Source organism: Salvelinus fontinalis, chromosome 16, assembly GCF_029448725.1.
Source record: "Salvelinus fontinalis isolate EN_2023a chromosome 16, ASM2944872v1, whole genome shotgun sequence".
Classification (NCBI taxonomy): Eukaryota; Metazoa; Chordata; class Actinopteri; order Salmoniformes; family Salmonidae; genus Salvelinus; species Salvelinus fontinalis.
This window is the reverse complement of record NC_074680.1, coordinates 33,052,225-33,072,496: the sequence shown is the minus strand read 5'-3', so window position 1 is coordinate 33,072,496 and position 20,272 is coordinate 33,052,225. Positions and strand designations below refer to the sequence as shown.

General features: G+C 46.2%; 1 protein-coding gene and 1 pseudogene across 1 annotated transcript in view; one reads left to right on the top strand and one right to left on the bottom strand.

The window, feature by feature from the left end:
• The window catches only part of LOC129813045 (uncharacterized), a 121,831-nt gene that overhangs the window by 27,289 nt on the left and 74,270 nt on the right, over positions 1-20,272 (top strand). Inside the window, exons 9-10 of the mRNA XM_055865192.1 lie at positions 10,911-11,098; positions 11,765-11,936. Of these exons, the coding sequence (XP_055721167.1) occupies positions 10,911-11,098; positions 11,765-11,936 (360 nt within the window). The remainder of the gene's footprint in view (positions 1-10,910; positions 11,099-11,764; positions 11,937-20,272) is intronic.
• LOC129813046 (voltage-dependent anion-selective channel protein 2-like) lies at positions 8,513-9,524 on the bottom strand (annotated as a pseudogene).

The window sequence follows — 20,272 nt, the reverse complement described above, 5'->3', positions numbered from 1 at the left end:
TATTCAATCAAACCTTATCCCAGTCTGCTGTTCCCACATGCTTCAAGAGGGCCACCATTGTTCCAGTTCCAAAGAAAGCTAAGGCAACTGAGCTAAATGACTATCGCCCCATAGCACTCACCTCCGTCATCATGAAGTGCTTTGAGAGGCTAGTTTAGGATCATATCACCTCTACCATACCTGACACCCTAGACCCACTCCAATTTGCTTACCGCCCCAATAGGTCCACAGATGACGCAATCGCAACCACACTGCACACTGCCCTAACCCATCTGGACAAGAGGAATACCTATGTAAGAAGGTTGTTCATCGACTACAGCTCAGCATTTAAAACCATAGTACCCTCCAAACTCGTCATTAAGCTTGAGACCCTGGGTCTCGACCCCGCCCTGTGCAACTGGGTCCTGGACTTCCTGACGGGCCACCCCCAGATGGTGAGGGTAGGAAGCAACATCTCCACCCCGCTGATCCTCAATACTGGGGCCCCACAAGGGTGCGTTCTCAGCCCTCTCCTGTACTCCCTGTTCACCCATGACTGCGTGGCCATGCACGCCTCCAACTCAATCAACAAGTTTGCAGATGACACTACAGTGGTAGGCTTGATTACCAACAACAACGAGACGCCCTACAGGGAGGAGGTGAGGGCCTTTGGAGTGTGGTGTCAGGAAAATAACCTCACAATCAACGTCAACAAAACAAAGGAGATGATCGTGGACTTTAGGAAACAGCAGAGGGAGCACCCCCCCTGTCCACATCGACGGGACAGTAGTGGAGAAGGTGGAAAGTTTTAAGTTCCTCGGCGTACACATCACGGACTAACTGAAATGGTCCACACAAACAGACAGCGTGGTGAAGAAGGCACAACAGCGCCTCTTCAACCTCAGGAGGCTGAAGAGATTCGGATTGTCACCAAAAACACTCACAAACTTTTACAGATGCACAATCGAGATGCATCCTGTCAGGCTGTATCACCGCCTGGTACGGCAACTGCTCCGCCCACAACCGTAAGGCTCTCCAGAGGGTAGTGAGGTCTGCACAACGCATCACCGGGGGCAAACTATCTGCTCTCCAGGACACCTACACCACCCGATGTCACAGGAAGGCCAAAAAGATCATCAAGGACAACAACCACCCGACCCACTGCCTGTTCACCCCGCTATCATCCAGAAGGCGAGGTCAGTACAGGTGCATCAAAGCTGGGACCGAGAGACTGAAAAACAACTTCTATCTCAAGTCCATCAGTCTGTTAAACAGCCATCACTAACATTGAGTGGCTGCTGCCAACATGCTGACTCAAATCTCTAGCCACTTTAATAATAAAAGTGTTTACATACCCTACACTACTCATCTCAATATGTAGTTAGCCACCAATTGTGCAAGTTCTCCCACTTAAAAAGATGAGAGGCCTGTAATTTTCATCATAGGTACACTTCAACTATGACAGACAAAATGAGAAAAATAATCCAGAAAATCACATTGTAGGATTTTTAATGAATTTATTTGCAAATTATGGTGGAAAATAAGTATTTGGTCAATAACAAAAGGTTATCTCAATACTTTGTTATATACCCTTTGTTGGCAATGACAGAGGTCAAACGTTTTCTGTAAGTCTTCACAATGTTTTCACACACTGTTGCTGGTATTTTGGCCCATTCCTCCATGCAGATCTCCTCTAGAGCAGTGATGTTTTGGGGCTGTTGCTGGGCAACACGGACTTTCAACTCCCTCCAAAGATTTTCTATGGGGTTGAGATCTGAAGACTGGCTAGGCCACTCCAGGACCTTGAAATGCTTCTTACGAAGCCACTCCTTAAGACCCAGCCACGTTTCATCTTCAATGCCCTTGCTGATGGAAGGAGGTTTTCACTCAAAATCTCACGATACATGGCCCCATTCATTCTTTCCTTTACATGGATCAGTCATCCTGGTCCCTTTGCAGAATAACAGCCCCAAAGCATGATGTTTCCACTCCCATGCTTCACAGTAGGTATGGTGTTCTTTGGATGCAACTCAGCATTCTTTGTCCTCCAAACACGACGAGTTGAGTTTATACCAAAAAGTTATATTTTGGTTTCATCTGACCATATGACATTCTCCCAATCCTCTTCTGGATCATCCAAATGCTCTCTAGCAAACTTCAGACGGGCCTGGACATGTACTGGCTTAAGCAGGGGGAAACGTCTGGCACTGCAGGATTTGAGTCCCTGGCGGCGTAGTGTGTTACTGATGGTAGGCTTTGTTACTTTGGTCCCAGCTCTCTGCAGGTCATTCACTAGGTCCCCCCGTGTGGTTCTGGGATTTTTGCTCACCGTTCTTGTGATCATTTTGACCCGACGGGGTGAGATCTTGCGTGGAGCCCCAGATCGAGGGAGATTATCAGTGGTCTTGTATGTCTTCCATTTCCTAATAATTGCTCCCACAGTTGATTTCTTCAAACCAAGCTGCTTACCTATTGCAGATTCAGTCTTCCCAGCCTGGTGCAGGTCTACAATTTTGTTTCTGGTGTCCTTTGACAGCTCTTTGGTCTTGGCCATATTGGAGTTTGGAGTGTGACTGTTTGAGGTTGTGGACAGGTGTCTTTTATACTGATAACAAGTTCAAACAGGTGCCATTAATACAGGTAACGAGTGGAGGACAGAGGAGCCTCTTAAAGAAGAAGTTACAGGTCTGTGAGAGCCAGAAATCTTGCTTGTTTGTAGGTGACCAAATACTTATTTTCCACCCTAATTTGCAAATAAATTCATAAGAAATCCTACAATGTGATTTTCTGTATTTTTTTTCCTCATTTTGTCTGTCATAGTTGAAGTGTACCTATGATGAAAATTACAGGCCTCTCTCATCCTTTTAAGTGGGAGAACTTGCACAATTGGTGGCTGACTAAATACTTTTTTGCCCCACTGTATATACTGTACTCTATACCATCTACTGTATCTTGCCTATGCCGTTCGGCCATCGCTCATCCATATATGTTTTTATGTACATATTCTTATTCATTCCTTTACACTTGTGTGTATAAGGTAGTTGTTGTGATTACTTGTTAGATATTACTGCATGGTCGGAACTAGAAGCACAAGCATTTCGCTACACTCGCATTAACATCTGCTAACCATGTGTATGTCACAAATAAAATTTGATTTGATTAAAGAATTTTTGCCTATTTATAGAAACTTCTACTAAAGGACATTACTACATTTATCTAACATTAGATAGTTAATCCAGAGAATCTTACCTTTGCCTCGATTCGGCAGTCTTGTCCAGATCATCATGGTATTTGTAGTTCTTTTTGATAGCAACATTAGCAGCTATTTAGCATTTCATTTTTGGGGGGGTTAATACAGGCAAATATATTGATCAGTCACCTTGTCCTAGAGATTTACACGGTTATCAAAACATCAGTCCAGGGTAAGCCTACACAAAACACAGCCCTTATTTTATGTTTTTCTACAATCCCCTATGGGAAAAATCAACGGGGGAAAAAAGATTGCCAACGTTTCTGTCACGCCCTGACCTTAGTTCCTTTGTTATGTCTCTATTTTGGTTTGGTCAGGGCGTGAGTTGGGGTGGGCATTCTATTTTTTTGTTTTATGTTTTATATTTCTATGTGTTTGGCCGAGTGTGGTTCTCAGTCAGAGGCAGCTGTCTATCGTTGTCTCTGATTGAGAACCATACTTAGGTAGCCTCATCCCACCTGTGTTTTGTGGGAAGTTGTTTTCTGTTGTATGTCTGCACCAGCCAGACTTGTTTCGGTCGTTATTTTTGTTATTTCAGTGTTCATTTAATAAATATGGACACGTACCACGCTGCACCTTGGTCCTCTCCTTCCAACAGCCGTTACAGAACTTCCCACCACCAACGGACCAAGCAGCTTGGAAAAAAGGAGGAATGGACATGGGAGGACATTCTGGACGGGAAGGGATCCTACACATGGGAGGAGATCCTGGCTGGAGTTATGGCACGAGGCATCCAGAGTCTCCCTCCTGCCCGGAGCAGCCAGAGTCTCCCTCCTGCCCGGAGCAGCCAGAGTCTCCCTCCTGCCCGGAGCAGCCAGAGTCGCCCTCCTGCCCGGAGCAGCCAGAGTCGCCCTCCTGCCCGGAGCAGCCAGAGTCGCCCTCCTGCCCGGAGCAGCCAGAGTCGCCCTCCTGCCCGGAGCAGCCAGAGTCGCCCTCCTGCCCGGAGCAGCCAGAGTCGCCCTCCTGCCCGGAGCAGCCAGAGTCGCCCTCCTGCCCGGAGCAGCCAGAGTCGCCCTCCTGCCCGGAGCAGCCAGAGTCGCCCTCCTGCCCGGAGCAGCCAGAGTCGCCCTCCTGCCCGGAGCAGCCAGAGTCGCCCTCTTGTCCGGGGCCCACTGCGAGGGTCCCCGCTCTAGAGGCGCCACCTAAGTGGGCCAAGCTAGAGGTGGAGCGGGGTCTACGTCCCGCACCAGAGCCGCCACCGCGGTGAAATGCCCACCCAGACCCTCCCCTATAGGTTCAGGTTTTGCGGCCGGAGTCCGCACCTTTGGGGTGGGGGTGGGGGGGTACTGTCACGCCCTGACCTTAGTTCCTTTGTTATGTCTCTATTTTGGTTTGGTCAGGGCGTGAGTTGGGGTGGGCATTCTATGTTTTTGTTCTATGTTTTATATTTCTATGTGTTTGGCCGAGTGTGGTTCTCAGTCAGAGGCAGCTGTCTATCGTTGTCTCTGATTGAGAACCATACTTAAGTAGCCTCATCCCACCTGTGTTTTGTGGGAAGTTGTTTTCTGTTGTGTGTCTGCACCAGCCAGAACTATTTCGGTCGTTATCTTTGTTATTTTTGTTATTTCAGTGTTCATTTAATAAATATGGACGCGTACCACGCTGCACCTTGGTCCTCTCCTTCCAACAGCCGTTACAGTTTCCCTGTTTGACCTCTATGTTTTATGGGTATTATGACTCATACTGGGGTACTCTATTGGGCTGTCAATGCTGGGGCCTAATATCCTCAGATAACACAAGGGTCTGTTTAGAGGAGACCATTAAGCCACATCAACCTGGCCAATGACCTCTTAGTCTCCTCTCGCCCATGATGCCTTCTGTTGTAGTATCCGCTACGCGTGGTAACGAAAATCCACCTCCCCCACATCCCCCCTCTTTTTCCTTCCATTGCATCCCTATCGGTGATTGAAGCATGTTTGACTTACAAGCCTTGGTAATATCAAGTTTGTCTGGGGCAAGCCCTCATTAAACTCTCCCTCCTAATCAGCAGTAGCTAAGCCAACTCATCAGTCTCTTTCCTACTCTCCTACATTCAGTGTACCAGGCAGATGTATAGAGCACAATTTTTTTTTACATTTTATTTTGTGTAAAAACAATACCAGTCAAAAGTTTTTGGACACACCTACTCATTCAAGGGTTTTTCTTTATTTGTACTATTTTCACATTGTATAATAATAGTGAAGACATCAAAACTATGAAATAACACACATGGAATCATGTAGTAACCAAAAAATTGTGAAACAAGTCAAAATATATTTTATATTTGATTCTTCAAAGTAGCCACCCTTTGCCTTGATGACAGCTTTGCACGCTCATAGTTCACTATTATTCTACAATGTTGCAAATAGTAAAAAGAAAGAAAAACCTTGGAATGAGTAGGTGTGTCCAAACTTTTGACTGTTACTGTATATACACTGCTCAAAAAAATAAAGGGAACACTTAAACAACACAATGTAACTATAAGTCAATCACACTTCTGTGAAATCAAACTGTCCACTTAGGAAGCAACACTGATTGACAATACATTTCACATGCTGTTGTGCAAATGGAATAGACAAAAGGTGGAAATTATAGGCAATTAGCAAGACACCCCCCAAAACAGGAGTGATTCTGCAGGTGGTGACCACAGACCACTTCTCAGTTCCTTGCTTCCTGGCTGATGTTTTGGTCACTTTTGAATGCTGGCGGTGTTCTCACTCTAGTGGTAGCATGAGACGGAGTCTACAACCCACACAAGTGGCTCAGGTAGTGCAGTTCATCCAGGATGGCACATCAATGCGAACTGTGGCAAAAAGGTTTGCTATGTCTGTCAGCGTAGTGTCCAGAGCATGCAGGCGCTACCAGGAGACAGGCCAGGACATCAGGAGACGTGGAGGAGGCCGTAGGAGGGCAACAACCCAGCAGCAGGACCGCTACCTCCGCCTTAGTGCAAGGAGGTGCACTGCCAGAGCCCTGCAAAATGACCTCCAGCAGGCCACAAATGTGCATGTGTCTGCTCAAACGGTCAGAAACAGACTCCATGAGGGTGGTATGAGGGCCCGACGTCCACAGCTGGGGGTTGTGCTTACAGCCCAACACCGTGCAGGACGTTTGGCATTTGCCAGAGAACACCAAGATTGGCAAATTCGCCACTGGCGCCCTGTGCTCTTCACAGATGAAAGCAGGTTCACACTGAGCACATGAGCACATGTGACAGACGTGACAGAGTCTGGAGACGCCATGGAGAACGTTCTGCTGCCTGCAACATCCTCCAGCATGACCGGTTTGGCGATGGGTCAGTCATGGTGTGGGGTGGCATTTCTTTGTGGGGTCGCACAGCCCTCCATGTGCTCGCCAGAGGTAGCCTGACTGCCATTAGGTACCGAGATGAGATCCTCAGACCCCGTGTGAGACCATATGCTGACACATGCACATTTGTGGCCTGCTGGAGGTCATTTTGCAGGGCTCTGGCAGTGCACCTCCTTGCACTAAGGCGGAGGTAGCGGTCCTGCTGCTGGGTTGTTGCCCTCCTACGGCCTCCTCCACGTCTCCTGATGTACTGGCCTGTCTCCTGGTAGCGCCTGCATGCTCTGGACACTACGCTGACAGACACAGCAAACCTTTTTGCCACAGTTCGCATTGATGTGCCATCCTGGATGAACTGCACTATCTGAGCCACTTGTGTGGGTTGTAGACTCCGTCTCATGCTACCACTAGAGTGAGAACACCGCCAGCATTCAAAAGTGACCAAAACATCAGCCAGGAAGCATAGGAACTGAGAAGTGGTCTGTGGTCACCACCTGCAGAATCACTCCTGTTTTGGGGGGTGTCTTGCTAATTGCCTATAATTTCCACCTTTTGTCTATTCCATTTGCACAACAGCATGTGAAATGTATTGTCAATCAGTGTTGCTTCCTAAGTGGACAGTTTGATTTCACAGAAGTGTGATTGACTTGGAGTTACATTGTGTTGTTTAAGTGTTCCCTTTATTTTTTTGAGCAGTGTATTTTACTTGTTTAAGGACTTTATTGTAAAGGTAGACATATACACAAGTGGACTTGGTTTCTGATCATTGTTCCAGTCATATCATTTATACACAGCTATGGGAAGGGGACCTGGAGGATACACTAAGTTATAATAGGTAATCGCTTCCTTTCTAATCACACCCAGAAAATCACATTTGGCATTGTTGTGAAATTTATATTACCATGTTCAACCAGGAAGCAGGTTGGGTAATCAAGATAGTACGGGTCTGCCAATGACTGCCAGGATATGTTAATTGTTCAATAAGCATAATTAACAAATCCTGAAGAATATTAGCTAAATATACTGAACAATGACTAGGCAGGGGTGCAGCCGTGGGCCACCTGTTCTGTGGTTGTGAGGCCGGTTGGACGTACACTCAAATTCTCTTGAAGGCGGCTTATGGTAGAGCATTTTTTATTTTTTATCTGGCATTTGCTGCTATAACAGCCTCCAATCTTCTGGGAAGGCTTTCCACTAGATGATGGAACATTGTTGCGGGGACTTACTTCCATTCCGCCACGAGCATTAGTGAGGTTGGGCGGGTAGGCTTGGCTCGCAGTCGCCATTTAAATTCATCCCAAAGATGTTCAATGGGGTTGAGGTCAGGACAAACTATTTCTGTATGGACCTCGCTTTGTCCACGGGGACATTGTCATGCTGAAACAATAAAGGGCCGTACCCAAACTGTTGCCACAAAGTTGGAAGCACAGAATCGTCTAGAATGTCATTGTATGCTGTAGTGTTAAGATTTCCCTTCAAGGGAACTATGGGGCCTATTCGGAACCATGAAAAACAGCCCCAGACCTTTATTCCTCATCCATCAAACTTTACAGTTGACACTATGCATTTGGCAGGTAGTGTTCTCCTGGCAATAGCCAAACCCACATTCATCCGTCAGACTGCCAGATGGTGAAGCGTAATTCATCACTCCAGAGAATGTGTTTCCACTGTGCCAGAGTCCAATGGCATCAAGCTTTACACCACTCCAGCCGACGCTTGGCATTGCGCAAGGCTTGTGTGTGGCTGCTCGGCTATGGAAATCCATTTCATGAAGCTCCGGATGAACAGTTCTTATGCTGACGTTGCTTCCAGAGGCAGTTTGGAACTCTACTGAGTGTTGCAACCGAGGACAGACTCATTTTACGCGCTTCAGCACTCGGTGGTCCCATTCTGTGAGCTTGTGTGACCTACCACTTCGCGACTGAACAGACAGTGCCACGTTCCAAGTCACTGAGCTCTTCCCGAAGGCCATCCTACTGCCAATGTTTGTTTATGGAGATTGCATGGCGGTGTGCTCGATTTTGTACACCTGTCAGCAATGGGTGTGCCTGAAATACCTGAATCCACACATTTTAAGGGTTGTCCACATACATAGTACTTGTGTGTATATATAGTGTGTCTTCATGTAACCCTCTTCGTATTGTCCTATCCAATGAGGCAAACCACTAAAGCAGATGTAAAAGATGCAGAAGGAATGCTCTATTTGAGGAGGATGTTTTTCACTAGTGGTACAACACAGTATAGGGCTACATGACTGAATAAATAGCAGACCTAGTAGTACTTGGCTACTGTAGAACACATAGGATTACTGACTACAAACCAACTGAAAGGAAATGACAGTGGCTAATGGTTTGGGGATCCATCTAACTGACACAACTGAAGGCTATGTTATGTATGTTGTTGCTTTAGATTAGATTCATCCCTTTCCTTTGAGACATCCCTTATTAAGGGTTGTTTGGCTGGTAATACATAAGGCCAAATTCTTCTGCTATTCCGTCAAATATTAAATATGACGACTTCACTAGAGAGGTTAGCTAGATACTTATGCCTCTAGCTCCAGGCCCAGTCCCAGTTTGTGGCCACCGGTGTTGATGCTCTTGCCATCGACCAGTGCAGACAGGGTGAGTTTCATACCTGGCAGCAGTGTCTGGGTGTAGCTAACTCCTACCAACCTGGCATTGTTAACTTTAGCGGATATGAGGCACTGGAGTCCAGCTGGTACTTGGCAGCGATGCCAAAGCAGATGCTGTTGCTGCGTGCTGTCCAGACAAGGTTCACAGCTGTCTCCAGGTTGTCATTCATCTTCTGGTAGATGGACTCTCCAAACTCTGTGCCATCGTTAACATTGGTTTGTAGCTTTAAGTCTCCTGTCTTGTAGCTGACAGCAAAGTTGCTCTGGGTCATTTTGGACTTGGCTGTGTTGAAGGTCTTCTGGTAGCCAGCCAGCCATCCCTCGTACCCGGCCACCGCTGCCCCCATGCATGGCCGGGCCGGCAAAGTCAGTCTACATCCTCTCCCAGGTTGACGTATTCACACTTATAGGCAGTCTTCACCTTACCACTCTTCTTGACAGAATTTGGTGAGAGTTGGGTGTTGAACGTAAGTTCCGGTCCTTTGGATGCCTGATCTTCAATGGTGATCTCCGTCCCCAGAGTGTGGTCTGTGGTCCACTTCTCTTTAAACGTCAGACCGTATTCACCCCATTTGTCTCCAGGTTGCCATTGACTTTGCTAGTGTCAGTGTTGGACGAGCCAGAGGTTTTGAGTTTTACTCCATTTGAAGACTTGGTCTTGACATCAAGTTTCACCTATCCAAAACCATATACTTTGTTGAAGATGTCCTTTGCAGATATGATGGAAAGACAGACATACTTCTGGAAGTTTTGCAGGAACATTATAAGTTTGCTTCAGTTGCTTGGAGCTTCGCATTGGTGCAGATAGTTGTTTCCAGGCTGTATCTGACACCGCGACACAGTCCTGTGGTCCAGCTGGAGGGCAATGGAGCGCAGAGTTCGCCACTCAGTTAACAGGCAGAGAGGGGTGAGAATGGAGAGAATGAAAGCAGGTGAAGAACAGATGTGTGAAGAGGTGCCGTGGCGATGAGGGGTGTTTGAAATGCAAGGCAGACCGAATGAATGTTTTCGCTGCTTGTGAAAAGAGAAAGAAAGTAGGGATAAGGAAACAGGGAGAGAAGGCATACAGCTATTCTCCAGGGGTCTGTGCTTTTGTGAGGCAGCAGACAAATGCAAAGAACGTCAGCACCCAACACATGTTCACCACCAACACACAGTAATGCTGCAATATGTCTCCCCATGACCACCAGTCTATGAACTGTCCTAGTGGAACGCCTGTACGCTGTGGAAGGGGGCGCTAAACTAAAGCAACACTGACACAGATATTAACTAGCTAATCACCACCATACAATCAGATCTAACCATCCATAATTAAAGATGCACTATGCATAAATCACTCTGCCATTTCCTGGTTGCTAAAATTCTAATAATTTGCCTAATTTCAGTTTGTGACAAAACAAGCAAGTGTAGTGTTGAGAATCATTGTACCATCTAAATCGCTGTGAAATACATTTTTCATAACCAAAAGTATTGTATTTTCAGCTGTTTGAAACTGGTGTACAAAACTGAAAATAAGACGCAAAAACAAAGCACAGGAAGCACAGCAATAGGGCACATAGAACAGATCTACTGCTTGGTTGGGTCGCTCAAAAATGTACATATTGCAGCTTTAAGCAAACTTTTCTTTTACAATCAAAACGTTTTTTTTTTTTAATTGGTAATGCATGGGCAGTCATTTTCCCTCAAACACTCTATGGTCTCTGTGGAGGAGAACTGAACTGACCTTGAACCTTGACACTGACCGACAGTATATTTCCTCTCCAGAACCCAGAGGACGGTTACAGCAGGTTGGAAGCATTGGATCATGATAGGAGACCACCAGCAGCTGCCCCCGTCATTAAGAACATGGCCTTCCAGAAGTACTCCAACATGGAGCAGTCCCTGTTCACCCGCTTCGTACACCTTGGGGAACCCACCGTTGACTTGGATGACCAGGGACGTGCCCGTGCCAGGTGGGTTGTTAGGCGCACTGGGGACATAACAGTGAATATGGTTAAAACAGAAATGCTCAGTACATATTGCATTGCATTGCTTGCTGTTTGGGGTTTTAGGCTGGGTTTCTTTTTAAGCACTTTGTGACATTTGCTGATGTAAAAAGGGATTTATAAATAAAAACATTTTATTTGATTTTTTTTTTAAATCTATAATCAAACAAACATGTCTGAACATGTACAAAATCATTTTGAAATTTGAAAATACTTTATCATGCTGTTTTTGATCATCAAACATTAGTGCAAAAATATCAACACAATATTTGTTAGTGTGTATGACGTCTTTTAAACATAAGACGAGACGAAAATAACTAGTCTGTTAGCCAATTAAAAACCCTGGCTACGTCCATGATCCAATAGTTGCTAAGTACCAGTTGATACACGTGAATACGGTCATGTCTCCCTGGCTAATTGTCTAGTCAGTTGAGTAGTTGAGTGGATAGTCACTTGAGTTTATATTACCTCTGGTGCCCTCTGAGTATACTAACTAACATAGACGCTAAGCTAAAGTGGTGAATAGTGAATCTCTTTAATGCTAATACTATGTTGGCTCTCTCTAACCATAGGAATGAATGGTGAATCTTTCTCTGATGCTAATGCTAGCATGGTTCTCCATCTCTCCTCCAGTCTGTGTAATCTATATAACTGGCGCTATAAGCAGCTGGAGAACCTGCCCCACGTACAGCTGCTGCCCCAGTTCCAGGCCCCTAACCCTGGCCTGATCTTCGACTTCCAGCTCCTCAACGTGGAGGACTTCAATGGAGTGGGAGAGTCAGAGCCCAACCCTTATTTCTACCAGGTTAATAACACACATATTCACAGAAACACACACATATAAACAGGAACATACACAGGAACACACGCACAGTACCAACAGGGTTGGGTAGGTTACTTTCTAAATGTAATTCGTTACAGTTACTAGTTACCTGTCCAAAATTGTAATCAGTAACTTTTGGATTATCCATACTCGTAATCTGATTACGTTCAGTTACTTTTAGATTACTTTGCCCTTAAGGGGCGTTAGAAGAAGACAAAAATGTATGTTACCAATTGAACAACATCTATTGCAGGATAAATCTATGTTAAAGTTTACATAGCTGGCATATATGGATGTTACATTTTACTTTATGGGTTGGTTATGTAGGTGTCTTCTAACCCATCACTTTCTACTACATATAATAATACAATTAAATTATATCAATATCACCTATCACTATATGATTCCATATGTGTTATTTCACAGTTTTGATATCTTCACTATTATTCTACAATGTAGAAAATAGTAAAAGTAAAGAAAACCCTCCAATGAGTAGGTGAGTCGAAACTTTTGACTGGTACTGTACACAGCAACACACACACACGTACACAGCAACACACGCATACATACACAGGAACACATACACACTCACTCCGCAGAGTAGCAGAGGATATTGTTCAATGATTCATTCATTTAAACCAAAATGGATCCGGGACAAGTCCAGTTGATATATACATTACCTAGCGCACCGCTAACACTGGAGCCACTCAGGACAGGCTAGTAATTTGTCCTCTGGACTAGCAGCCAGATTGTCTTTCCTTATAAAGTGGCTCGCTCAGGAGTGTCCTGAAGTTGCTCATTGTTGTTCAAATAAGCACCATGTCTCTCGGTCTGGACATGTTAAATGAGGAGCATGTATGTCTCTCGGTCTGGACATGTTAAATGAGGAGCATGTATGTCTCTCGGTCTGGACATGTTAAATGAGGAGCATGTGTCTCGGTCTGGACATGTTAAATGAGGAGCATGTGTCTCGGTCTGGACATGTTAAATGAGGAGCATGTGTCTCGGTCTGGACATGTTAAATGAGGAGCATGTGTGTCTCTTGGTCTGGACAGGTTAAATGAGGAGCATGTGTCTCGGTCTGGACATGTTAAATGAGGAGCATGTATGTCTCTCGGTCTGGACATGTTAAATGAGTAGCATGTGTCTCTCGGTCTGGACATGTTAAATGAGGAGCATGTATGTCTCTCGGTCTGGACATGTTAAATGAGTAGCATGTGTCTCTCGGTCTGGACATGTTAAATGAGGAGCATGTGTGTCTCTCGGTCTGGAAATGTTAAATGAGGAGCATGTATGTCTCTCGGTCTGGACATGTTAAATGAGGAGCATGTGTGTCTCTCGGTCTGGACATGTTAAATGAAGAGCATGTATGTCTCTCGGTCTGGACATGTTAAATGAGGAGCATGTGTGTCTCTCGGTCTGGACATGTTAAATGAGGAGCATGTATGTCTCTCGGTCTGGACATGTTAAATGAGGAGCATGTATGTCTCGGTCTGGACATGTTAAATGAGGAGCATGTGTGTCTCTCGGTCTGGACATGTTAAATGAGGAGCATGTGTGTCTCTCGGTCTGGACATGTTAAATGAGGAGCATGCATGTCTTGGTCTGGACATGTTAAATGAGGAGCATGTATGTCTCTCGGTCTGGATATGTTAAATGAGGAGCATGTATGTCTCTTGGTCTGGACATGTTAAATGAGGAGCATGTATGTCTCTCATTCTGGACAGGTTAAATGAGGAGCATGTATGTCTCTCGGTCTGGACATGTTAAATGAGGAGCATGTATGTCTCGGTCTGGACATGTTAAATGAGGAGCATGTATGTCTCGGTCTGGACATGTTAAATGAGGAGCATGTATGTCTCTCGGTCTGGACATGTTAAATGAGGAGCATGTATGTCTCTCGGTCTGGACATGTTAAATGAGGAGCATATATGTCTCGGTCTGGACATGTTAAATGAGGAGCATGTATGTCTCTCGGTCTGAACATGTTAAATGAGGAGCATGTGTGTCTCGGTTTCTCCTCTCTGTTTGGCTGTTGCCAATTTCAGACGCCTCAAGGGAACTGACCACATCTCTCAAATCTCACCCCCTTACACACACTTGTCCCGAGACCAGAGGGGTAAAGTGGCCCCCACCACCCACCCTCCCTCCCTCACACACACACACACACACACACACACACACACACACACACACACACACACACACACACACACACACACACACACACACACACACACACACACACACACACACACACACACACACACACACACACAAACGATAGTGTGGCGATAGTGCCAGTGTTTGGTGAATGCCTGTCACAGCAGTACACAAACGGCCATCTTTCCCCCGTGCCACAAGCACGCACTCCATTGAGCACTAGCAACATGAGACCTAGCCAGCAACAATCTATCCCCATTTCTCTTTGGTGTGGCTCATTTGCTAAAGTACATGTGCGTTAATACTCCAACCCCTCAAGCTCATTGTTGGTGACCCTGCTCTGCACTTGCACTGTTCTAAATTGAGTCATAAAGGAAAATGTTTTCTCTTTATTTATCTTGGGTAGTTGGAAAATGACGTGCGTCACATCATACACGTTGTATGGTTGGGATGTAAAGTAGACCCCCTTCATTTAAGCGACAAAGCCTGAGGGGGTGTGGTATTTTGACCATTATACGTAAACTGGGTGATTTGAGCCCTGAATGCTGATTGGCTGAAAGCCATGGAATATCAGACCGTATACCACGGGTATGACTAAACATGTATTTTTACTTTTCTAATTACGTTGGTAACCTGTTTATTAAAGCAATAAGGCACCTCAGGGGTTTGTGGTATATAGCCAATATACCAAGGCCTAAGGGCTGTCTCCAGGCACTCAGTGTTGCGTTGTGCTTAAGTACAGCCCTTAGCCGTGGTATATTGGCCATATACCACAAACCCAGAGGTGCCTTATTGCTATTATAAACTGGTTACCAACATAAATGGAACAGTAAACTGGTATTTCTGTGTCATACCCATGGTATATTTAGGTGATAGTGTACCGAGAAGCCGGTGTTTGGAGGATATATTCGTAGAGGGCCGGCAAACTGTGCCAATATATCCTCCAAACACCAGCTTCTAGGGCATTATCACTTTTATACTTCGGGTTACCAACATACTCAAATAATGATTGACACATTTTTATTAACGTTATTTTGATGAATCTATTCGTACTATTTCATCCTTTCACAAGATATAGCCCCGAAACAAATCTAGGGTTGCTAACCAAGCCGGCTGGTCGTTCGTTCTATTGGTTCGGTTGCCAGAGACACAACCAGTCATTCAGTCTTTTTGTTCTGTATCTATGTACGCAATCCAGTCTTTCGTTCTAAATGTTCCATTGCCATACACTCGGGGCTCCGGTTGTGATTCAGCCTGGAATCGAACAAGGATCTGTAGTGACGCCTCTAGCACTGCGGTGACTTAGCACCTCTAGATGCGGTGACTTAGACCGCTGCGCCACTCGGGAGCCCATTGATGAGACAGTCTGATGGAACAGACTAAATAGGCATTTTAACGTCGTAGATTTAGCTGGTGGTAACTGTGGAATAGACACTGGCTGGAATGCACTTTTAACCAATCAGCATTCAGGATTAGACCCAGCCATTATATAATGGCTGATATACACACGGCTGAAATGCTGTTCGAGCCAATCAGCATCCAGGACCCCAGCTACCTGGTTTATAATATTCAGTAGATCACTGATGGGACACAGGGGAATATTGAAATCACTGGTCATTTGAAAAGGTTAACATTAGATGGATTATTTTAGCATGTGTGTATTTACCAGTACATTACATTCTCAGTATGTTTCACTCAGCCCTGATTCTACAGTAGTTCAATTGAGGTCTTAACTCTCATTTTCCTTTTAGGGGTAGTGTGCCACAGCCGCACGCTCTTTCACTCCCTCCCCAATTGTATTCCCTCTTTACTTTACATCTCCCTCAGTTACTCAGCCACGTGCCAGTCCTGGGCCGTTACACTCAACCTGAGGCGATGGGCTGAGGCAGCTGTTGCAGCTGTTGCCATGGTTACTGAGTTCTCTTGCGTTTGGGCACATAAGATCACATTTGTGTCAAGCAGAGACATGCGAGACACAAGCATACTGGAGACATCACACACACACCAGGGTTTCCATTAGTCGGCAATTGCCGTTTCCACCCCCCCCCCCCCCATTTTAAATAAAATGACCGGTGAAGAAAATAAATCCCAATGCAAAATACGTTTTTATTCATTGATGGAAATAACATTTGACAGTCATGCTTATCTGTCTATTTCACGCCCTGACCATAGAGATCTTTTTATTCTCTATGTTTGGTTGGTCAGGGTGTGACTCGGGTGGGAAACTCTATGTTCAGTGTTTCTATGTCCCGTCCCGTGTGGCTCCGTTGGTAGAGCATGGCGCTTGCAACGCCAGGGTTGTGGGTTCGATTCCCACGGGGGGCCAGTACAAAAAAAAAAAAAAAGTATGAATGTATGTACTTGTAAGTCGCTCTGGATAAGAGCGTCTGCTAAATGATTTAAATGTAAATGTATGTTTTGGCCGGGTATGGTTCTCAATCTGGGACAGCTGTCTATCGTTGTCTCTGATTGGGAATCATACTTAGGCAGCCTTTTTTCCTTTTGTATTTTGTGGGTAGTTGACTTTGTTAGTGGCCTGTATAGCCCTAGTAAGCTTCACGTTCATTTTTGTTGTTTCTTGTTTTGTTGGCGACATTTATAATAAAGAAAAATGTACGCTCACCACACTGCACCTTTGTCCGGTCATTTCCACCACGACGGCGATCGTGACAGAACTAACCACCACAAACGGACCAAGCGGCGTGGCCGGGAGGAGCAGACAGCGTGGACATGGGAAGACATTCTGGAAGGAAAGGGATCCTGGACGTGGGAAGGGATACTGGCTGGAAAGGATCGCATGCCGTGGGAGCAGGTGGAAGCAGCGAGGAGGGCGGAAGCAACTAGTCAAGGGGACCAGCGTTACATAGTGTCAAGGCTGGCAAGGAAGACCGGGAAGCCACTCCCAAAACATTTGGGCGGGGGGCACACGGGGAGGTTGGCGGAGCTAACTCCCTGTGCTCACGGCAAGGAGCGTGGTACTGGTCAGGCACCGTGTTATGCGGTAAAGCGTACGATGTCTCCAGTGCGCGTGAACAGCCCGGTGCGCTACATTCCAGCTCCCCGCATTGGACGGGCTAGAGTGGGCATCCAGCCAGGACGGATGGTGCCGGCTCAGCGAGCCTGGCCTCCAGTGCGTCTCTTCAGCCCAGGATATCCTGCGCCGGCTCTGCGCACTGTGTCTCCGGTGCGTCTGCACAGCCCAGTGCGTCCTGTGCCAGCGCCCCGCATTTGCTGGGCGAAAGTAACCATCCAGCCAGGACGAGTTGTGCCAGCTCTACGCTTGAGACCTCTAGTGCGCCTCCACGGCCCAGTGTATTCGGTGCCTGCTCCACGCACCAGGCTTCCAGTGCATCTCCCCAGTCCGGTGAGACCTGTTCCGGTTCCACGTACCAGGCCTCCAGTATGTCTCCCCAGCCTGGTAAAGCCCTGTGGCAGCTCCACGCACCAGGCTCCCCATACATCTCCTCAGCCCGGGGAGACCGGTTCCGGCTCCACATTCGAAGGCTCCAGTGATGATCCATGGCACGAAGCCTCCAGTGATGATCCATGGCACAAAGCCTCCAGTGATGATCCATGGCACGAAGCCTTCAGTGATGATCCATGGCACGAAGCCTCCAGTGATGATCCATGGCACGAAGCCTCCAGTGATGATCCATCACGAAGCCTCCAGTGATGATCCATCACGAAGCCTTCAGTGATGATCCATGGCACCAAGCCTCCAGTGATGATCCATGGCCCGGAGCCTGCAGTGAGGATCCATGGCACGAAGCTTCCAGCGATGATCCACGGCCCGGAGCCTGCAGTGAGGATCCATGGCACGAAGCTTCCAGCATTGATCCGCAGTCCGGAGCCTCCTGCGACGGTCCCCAGTCCGGAGCCTCCAGCGGCGGTCCCCAGTCCGTAGCCTCCAGCGACCGTCCTCAGTCCGGGTCCTGCAACGAGGGTCCCCAGTCCGGGGCCTGCAACGAGGGTCCCCAGTCCGGGGCCTGCAGCGAGGGTCCCCAGTCCGGGTTTGGCGACGAGGGTCCCCGCACCAGAGGCGCCACCAAAGTGGGGGGAGCCAGAGGCGCCACCAAAGTGGGGGGAGCCAGAGGTGGAGCGGGGTCTGCGTCCCGCACCGGAGCCACCACCGAGGTAGATGCCCACCCGGACCCTCCCCTATAGTGTCAGGTTTGCGGCAGGAGTCCGCACCTTTGAGGGAGGGTACTGTCACGCCCTGAACGTAGATATCTTTTTATTCTCTATGTTTGGTTGGTCAGGGTGTGACGCGGGTGGGAAACTCTATGTTTTGGCCGGGTATGGTTCTCAATCAGGGACAGCTGTCTATTGTTGTCTCTGATTGAGAATCATACTTAGGCAGCCTTTTTTCCTTTTGTATTTTGTGGGTAGTTGTCTTTGTTATTGGCCTGTATAGCCCTAGTAAGCTTCACATTCGTTTTTGTTGTTTCTTGTTTTGTTGGCGACATTTATAATCAAGAATAACGCTGCACCTTGGTCCGGTCATTTCCACGACGAAGGCGATCGTGACAGTCTATACGTTCATTTTCAAGTTTAATGTAATTCAATTGGCCTGTGTGTATTTTCCTTACTCATCATGTATCTTATTTATCCAACACAACTACGCACAGCATACAGAGCCTATTTTAAGTGGGATTTCTCCTGCAGCTCCTCAGTTGGTTTCTGCTGGAGTAAAATGTGCTTTTATAAGCCCATTCATTGTGAAACAATTCTAAAGGCAATCGTATGTCCCAAAAAGTTTTGGTGCACGATTTGAAAAGAGTTACTATATTTATTTCTCAACTGGTAATTTAAGGCGCGCCTCCCTTCACCATTCAGATGCAGGCAACAGGCTATCAGCGCGTCACCCACCACTTTACAATGTGAGCTGAAGGCACTATGCATTTTGAAAACATACTTAATTGTTCGACGCCTGAGTGTTGTATTTCATATTGTGATGTAAATTTTACCTTGCTTTAAAGTAGTCTATAGGCAAAATCCCACCATGGAAACGTGGAGGCAATTCTTTTATAAACACTTCAAAGGCGGCCTGTGAGTTTCAAGTTTGGGGAAGCTTACAATTTATCCTACCATTCTGCGAGCCAGTTATGATTTTCATATGATCATTTTCATGGAACAGTTTCATTTCAATATTAACTTTTAAATTTCTCAAAATCATTGTCACCTGGTTAATCATAAAAATGTGAATTAAGATGATAAAAATCTCAAATTTAAAGGTCAACTAATGTGAGATCACCAACCTCTGTCATATGGACACATTGATGCACCATGATCCATTGGCGGCTAAAGAAATTAGTGCATGGAACTCATAGCCTATAGACCAATGCAGCAGTAGGCCAATTACTTCCGTTGCTTTTTCACAACGAGGTTAAGTTATCGAAAGGGAGATTTGTAAAGATTTTTCAAATAGCTTACTGTGAGAAATATTATCATTCGCAATGGATGTAAAAAAACAAAAACAGTGTTTCAACAGTAGGCCAGGTAATTCTGTGCATGCTCAGGCGTGCGCGCTGTCGTGGCAGCAACAGATTTAGCTAAGTAACATAGATAAGATGTTATTTTCATCATATGCTTGTGAGATACTTGTCATTAGAATGGGGCCCTCTGGCCTATAGGATTGACAGTGCATTTTCCCTTCTGAGCTAGGGATTAGTAACTTGGGGCCAGAGAGGGGAGAGGTCAGGCTTGTCTTCATATGTCAATGTATCTGTTAAACCATGTGGTGCTATGTAGAATATCAGAAGGGGAGGAGGACAGAATGGAATGTTGTGTTCTTATGGGAACGTTGTTTTCTTATGAGAACGTGTCTGTAACTATTCCTAAACTATGTGATGGGATGGCGTTATTAATGGGGAGCCAGTTAGTTATCTCATACAATGTCTGTACGCCAGTCACTCCCTACTTTTCTCATAGGGGGAAGGAGTTTGACTCCCCTCTGAGGTTGCCCTTATCTTGATCTAGTATATGACCTAAGAGGCTCTCTGTCTTTTCTGAGCTTATCCAGGAGGGGGTGTATTTGAGATGGGAGTATCTCAAATGACAATTGATATATGCCATTGGATGAGGTAATGGTTGGTAGACAGTGAAGTACCAAGCATGAGATTGAAACCTTGTCTTGGGAGATCAAACTGAACGAT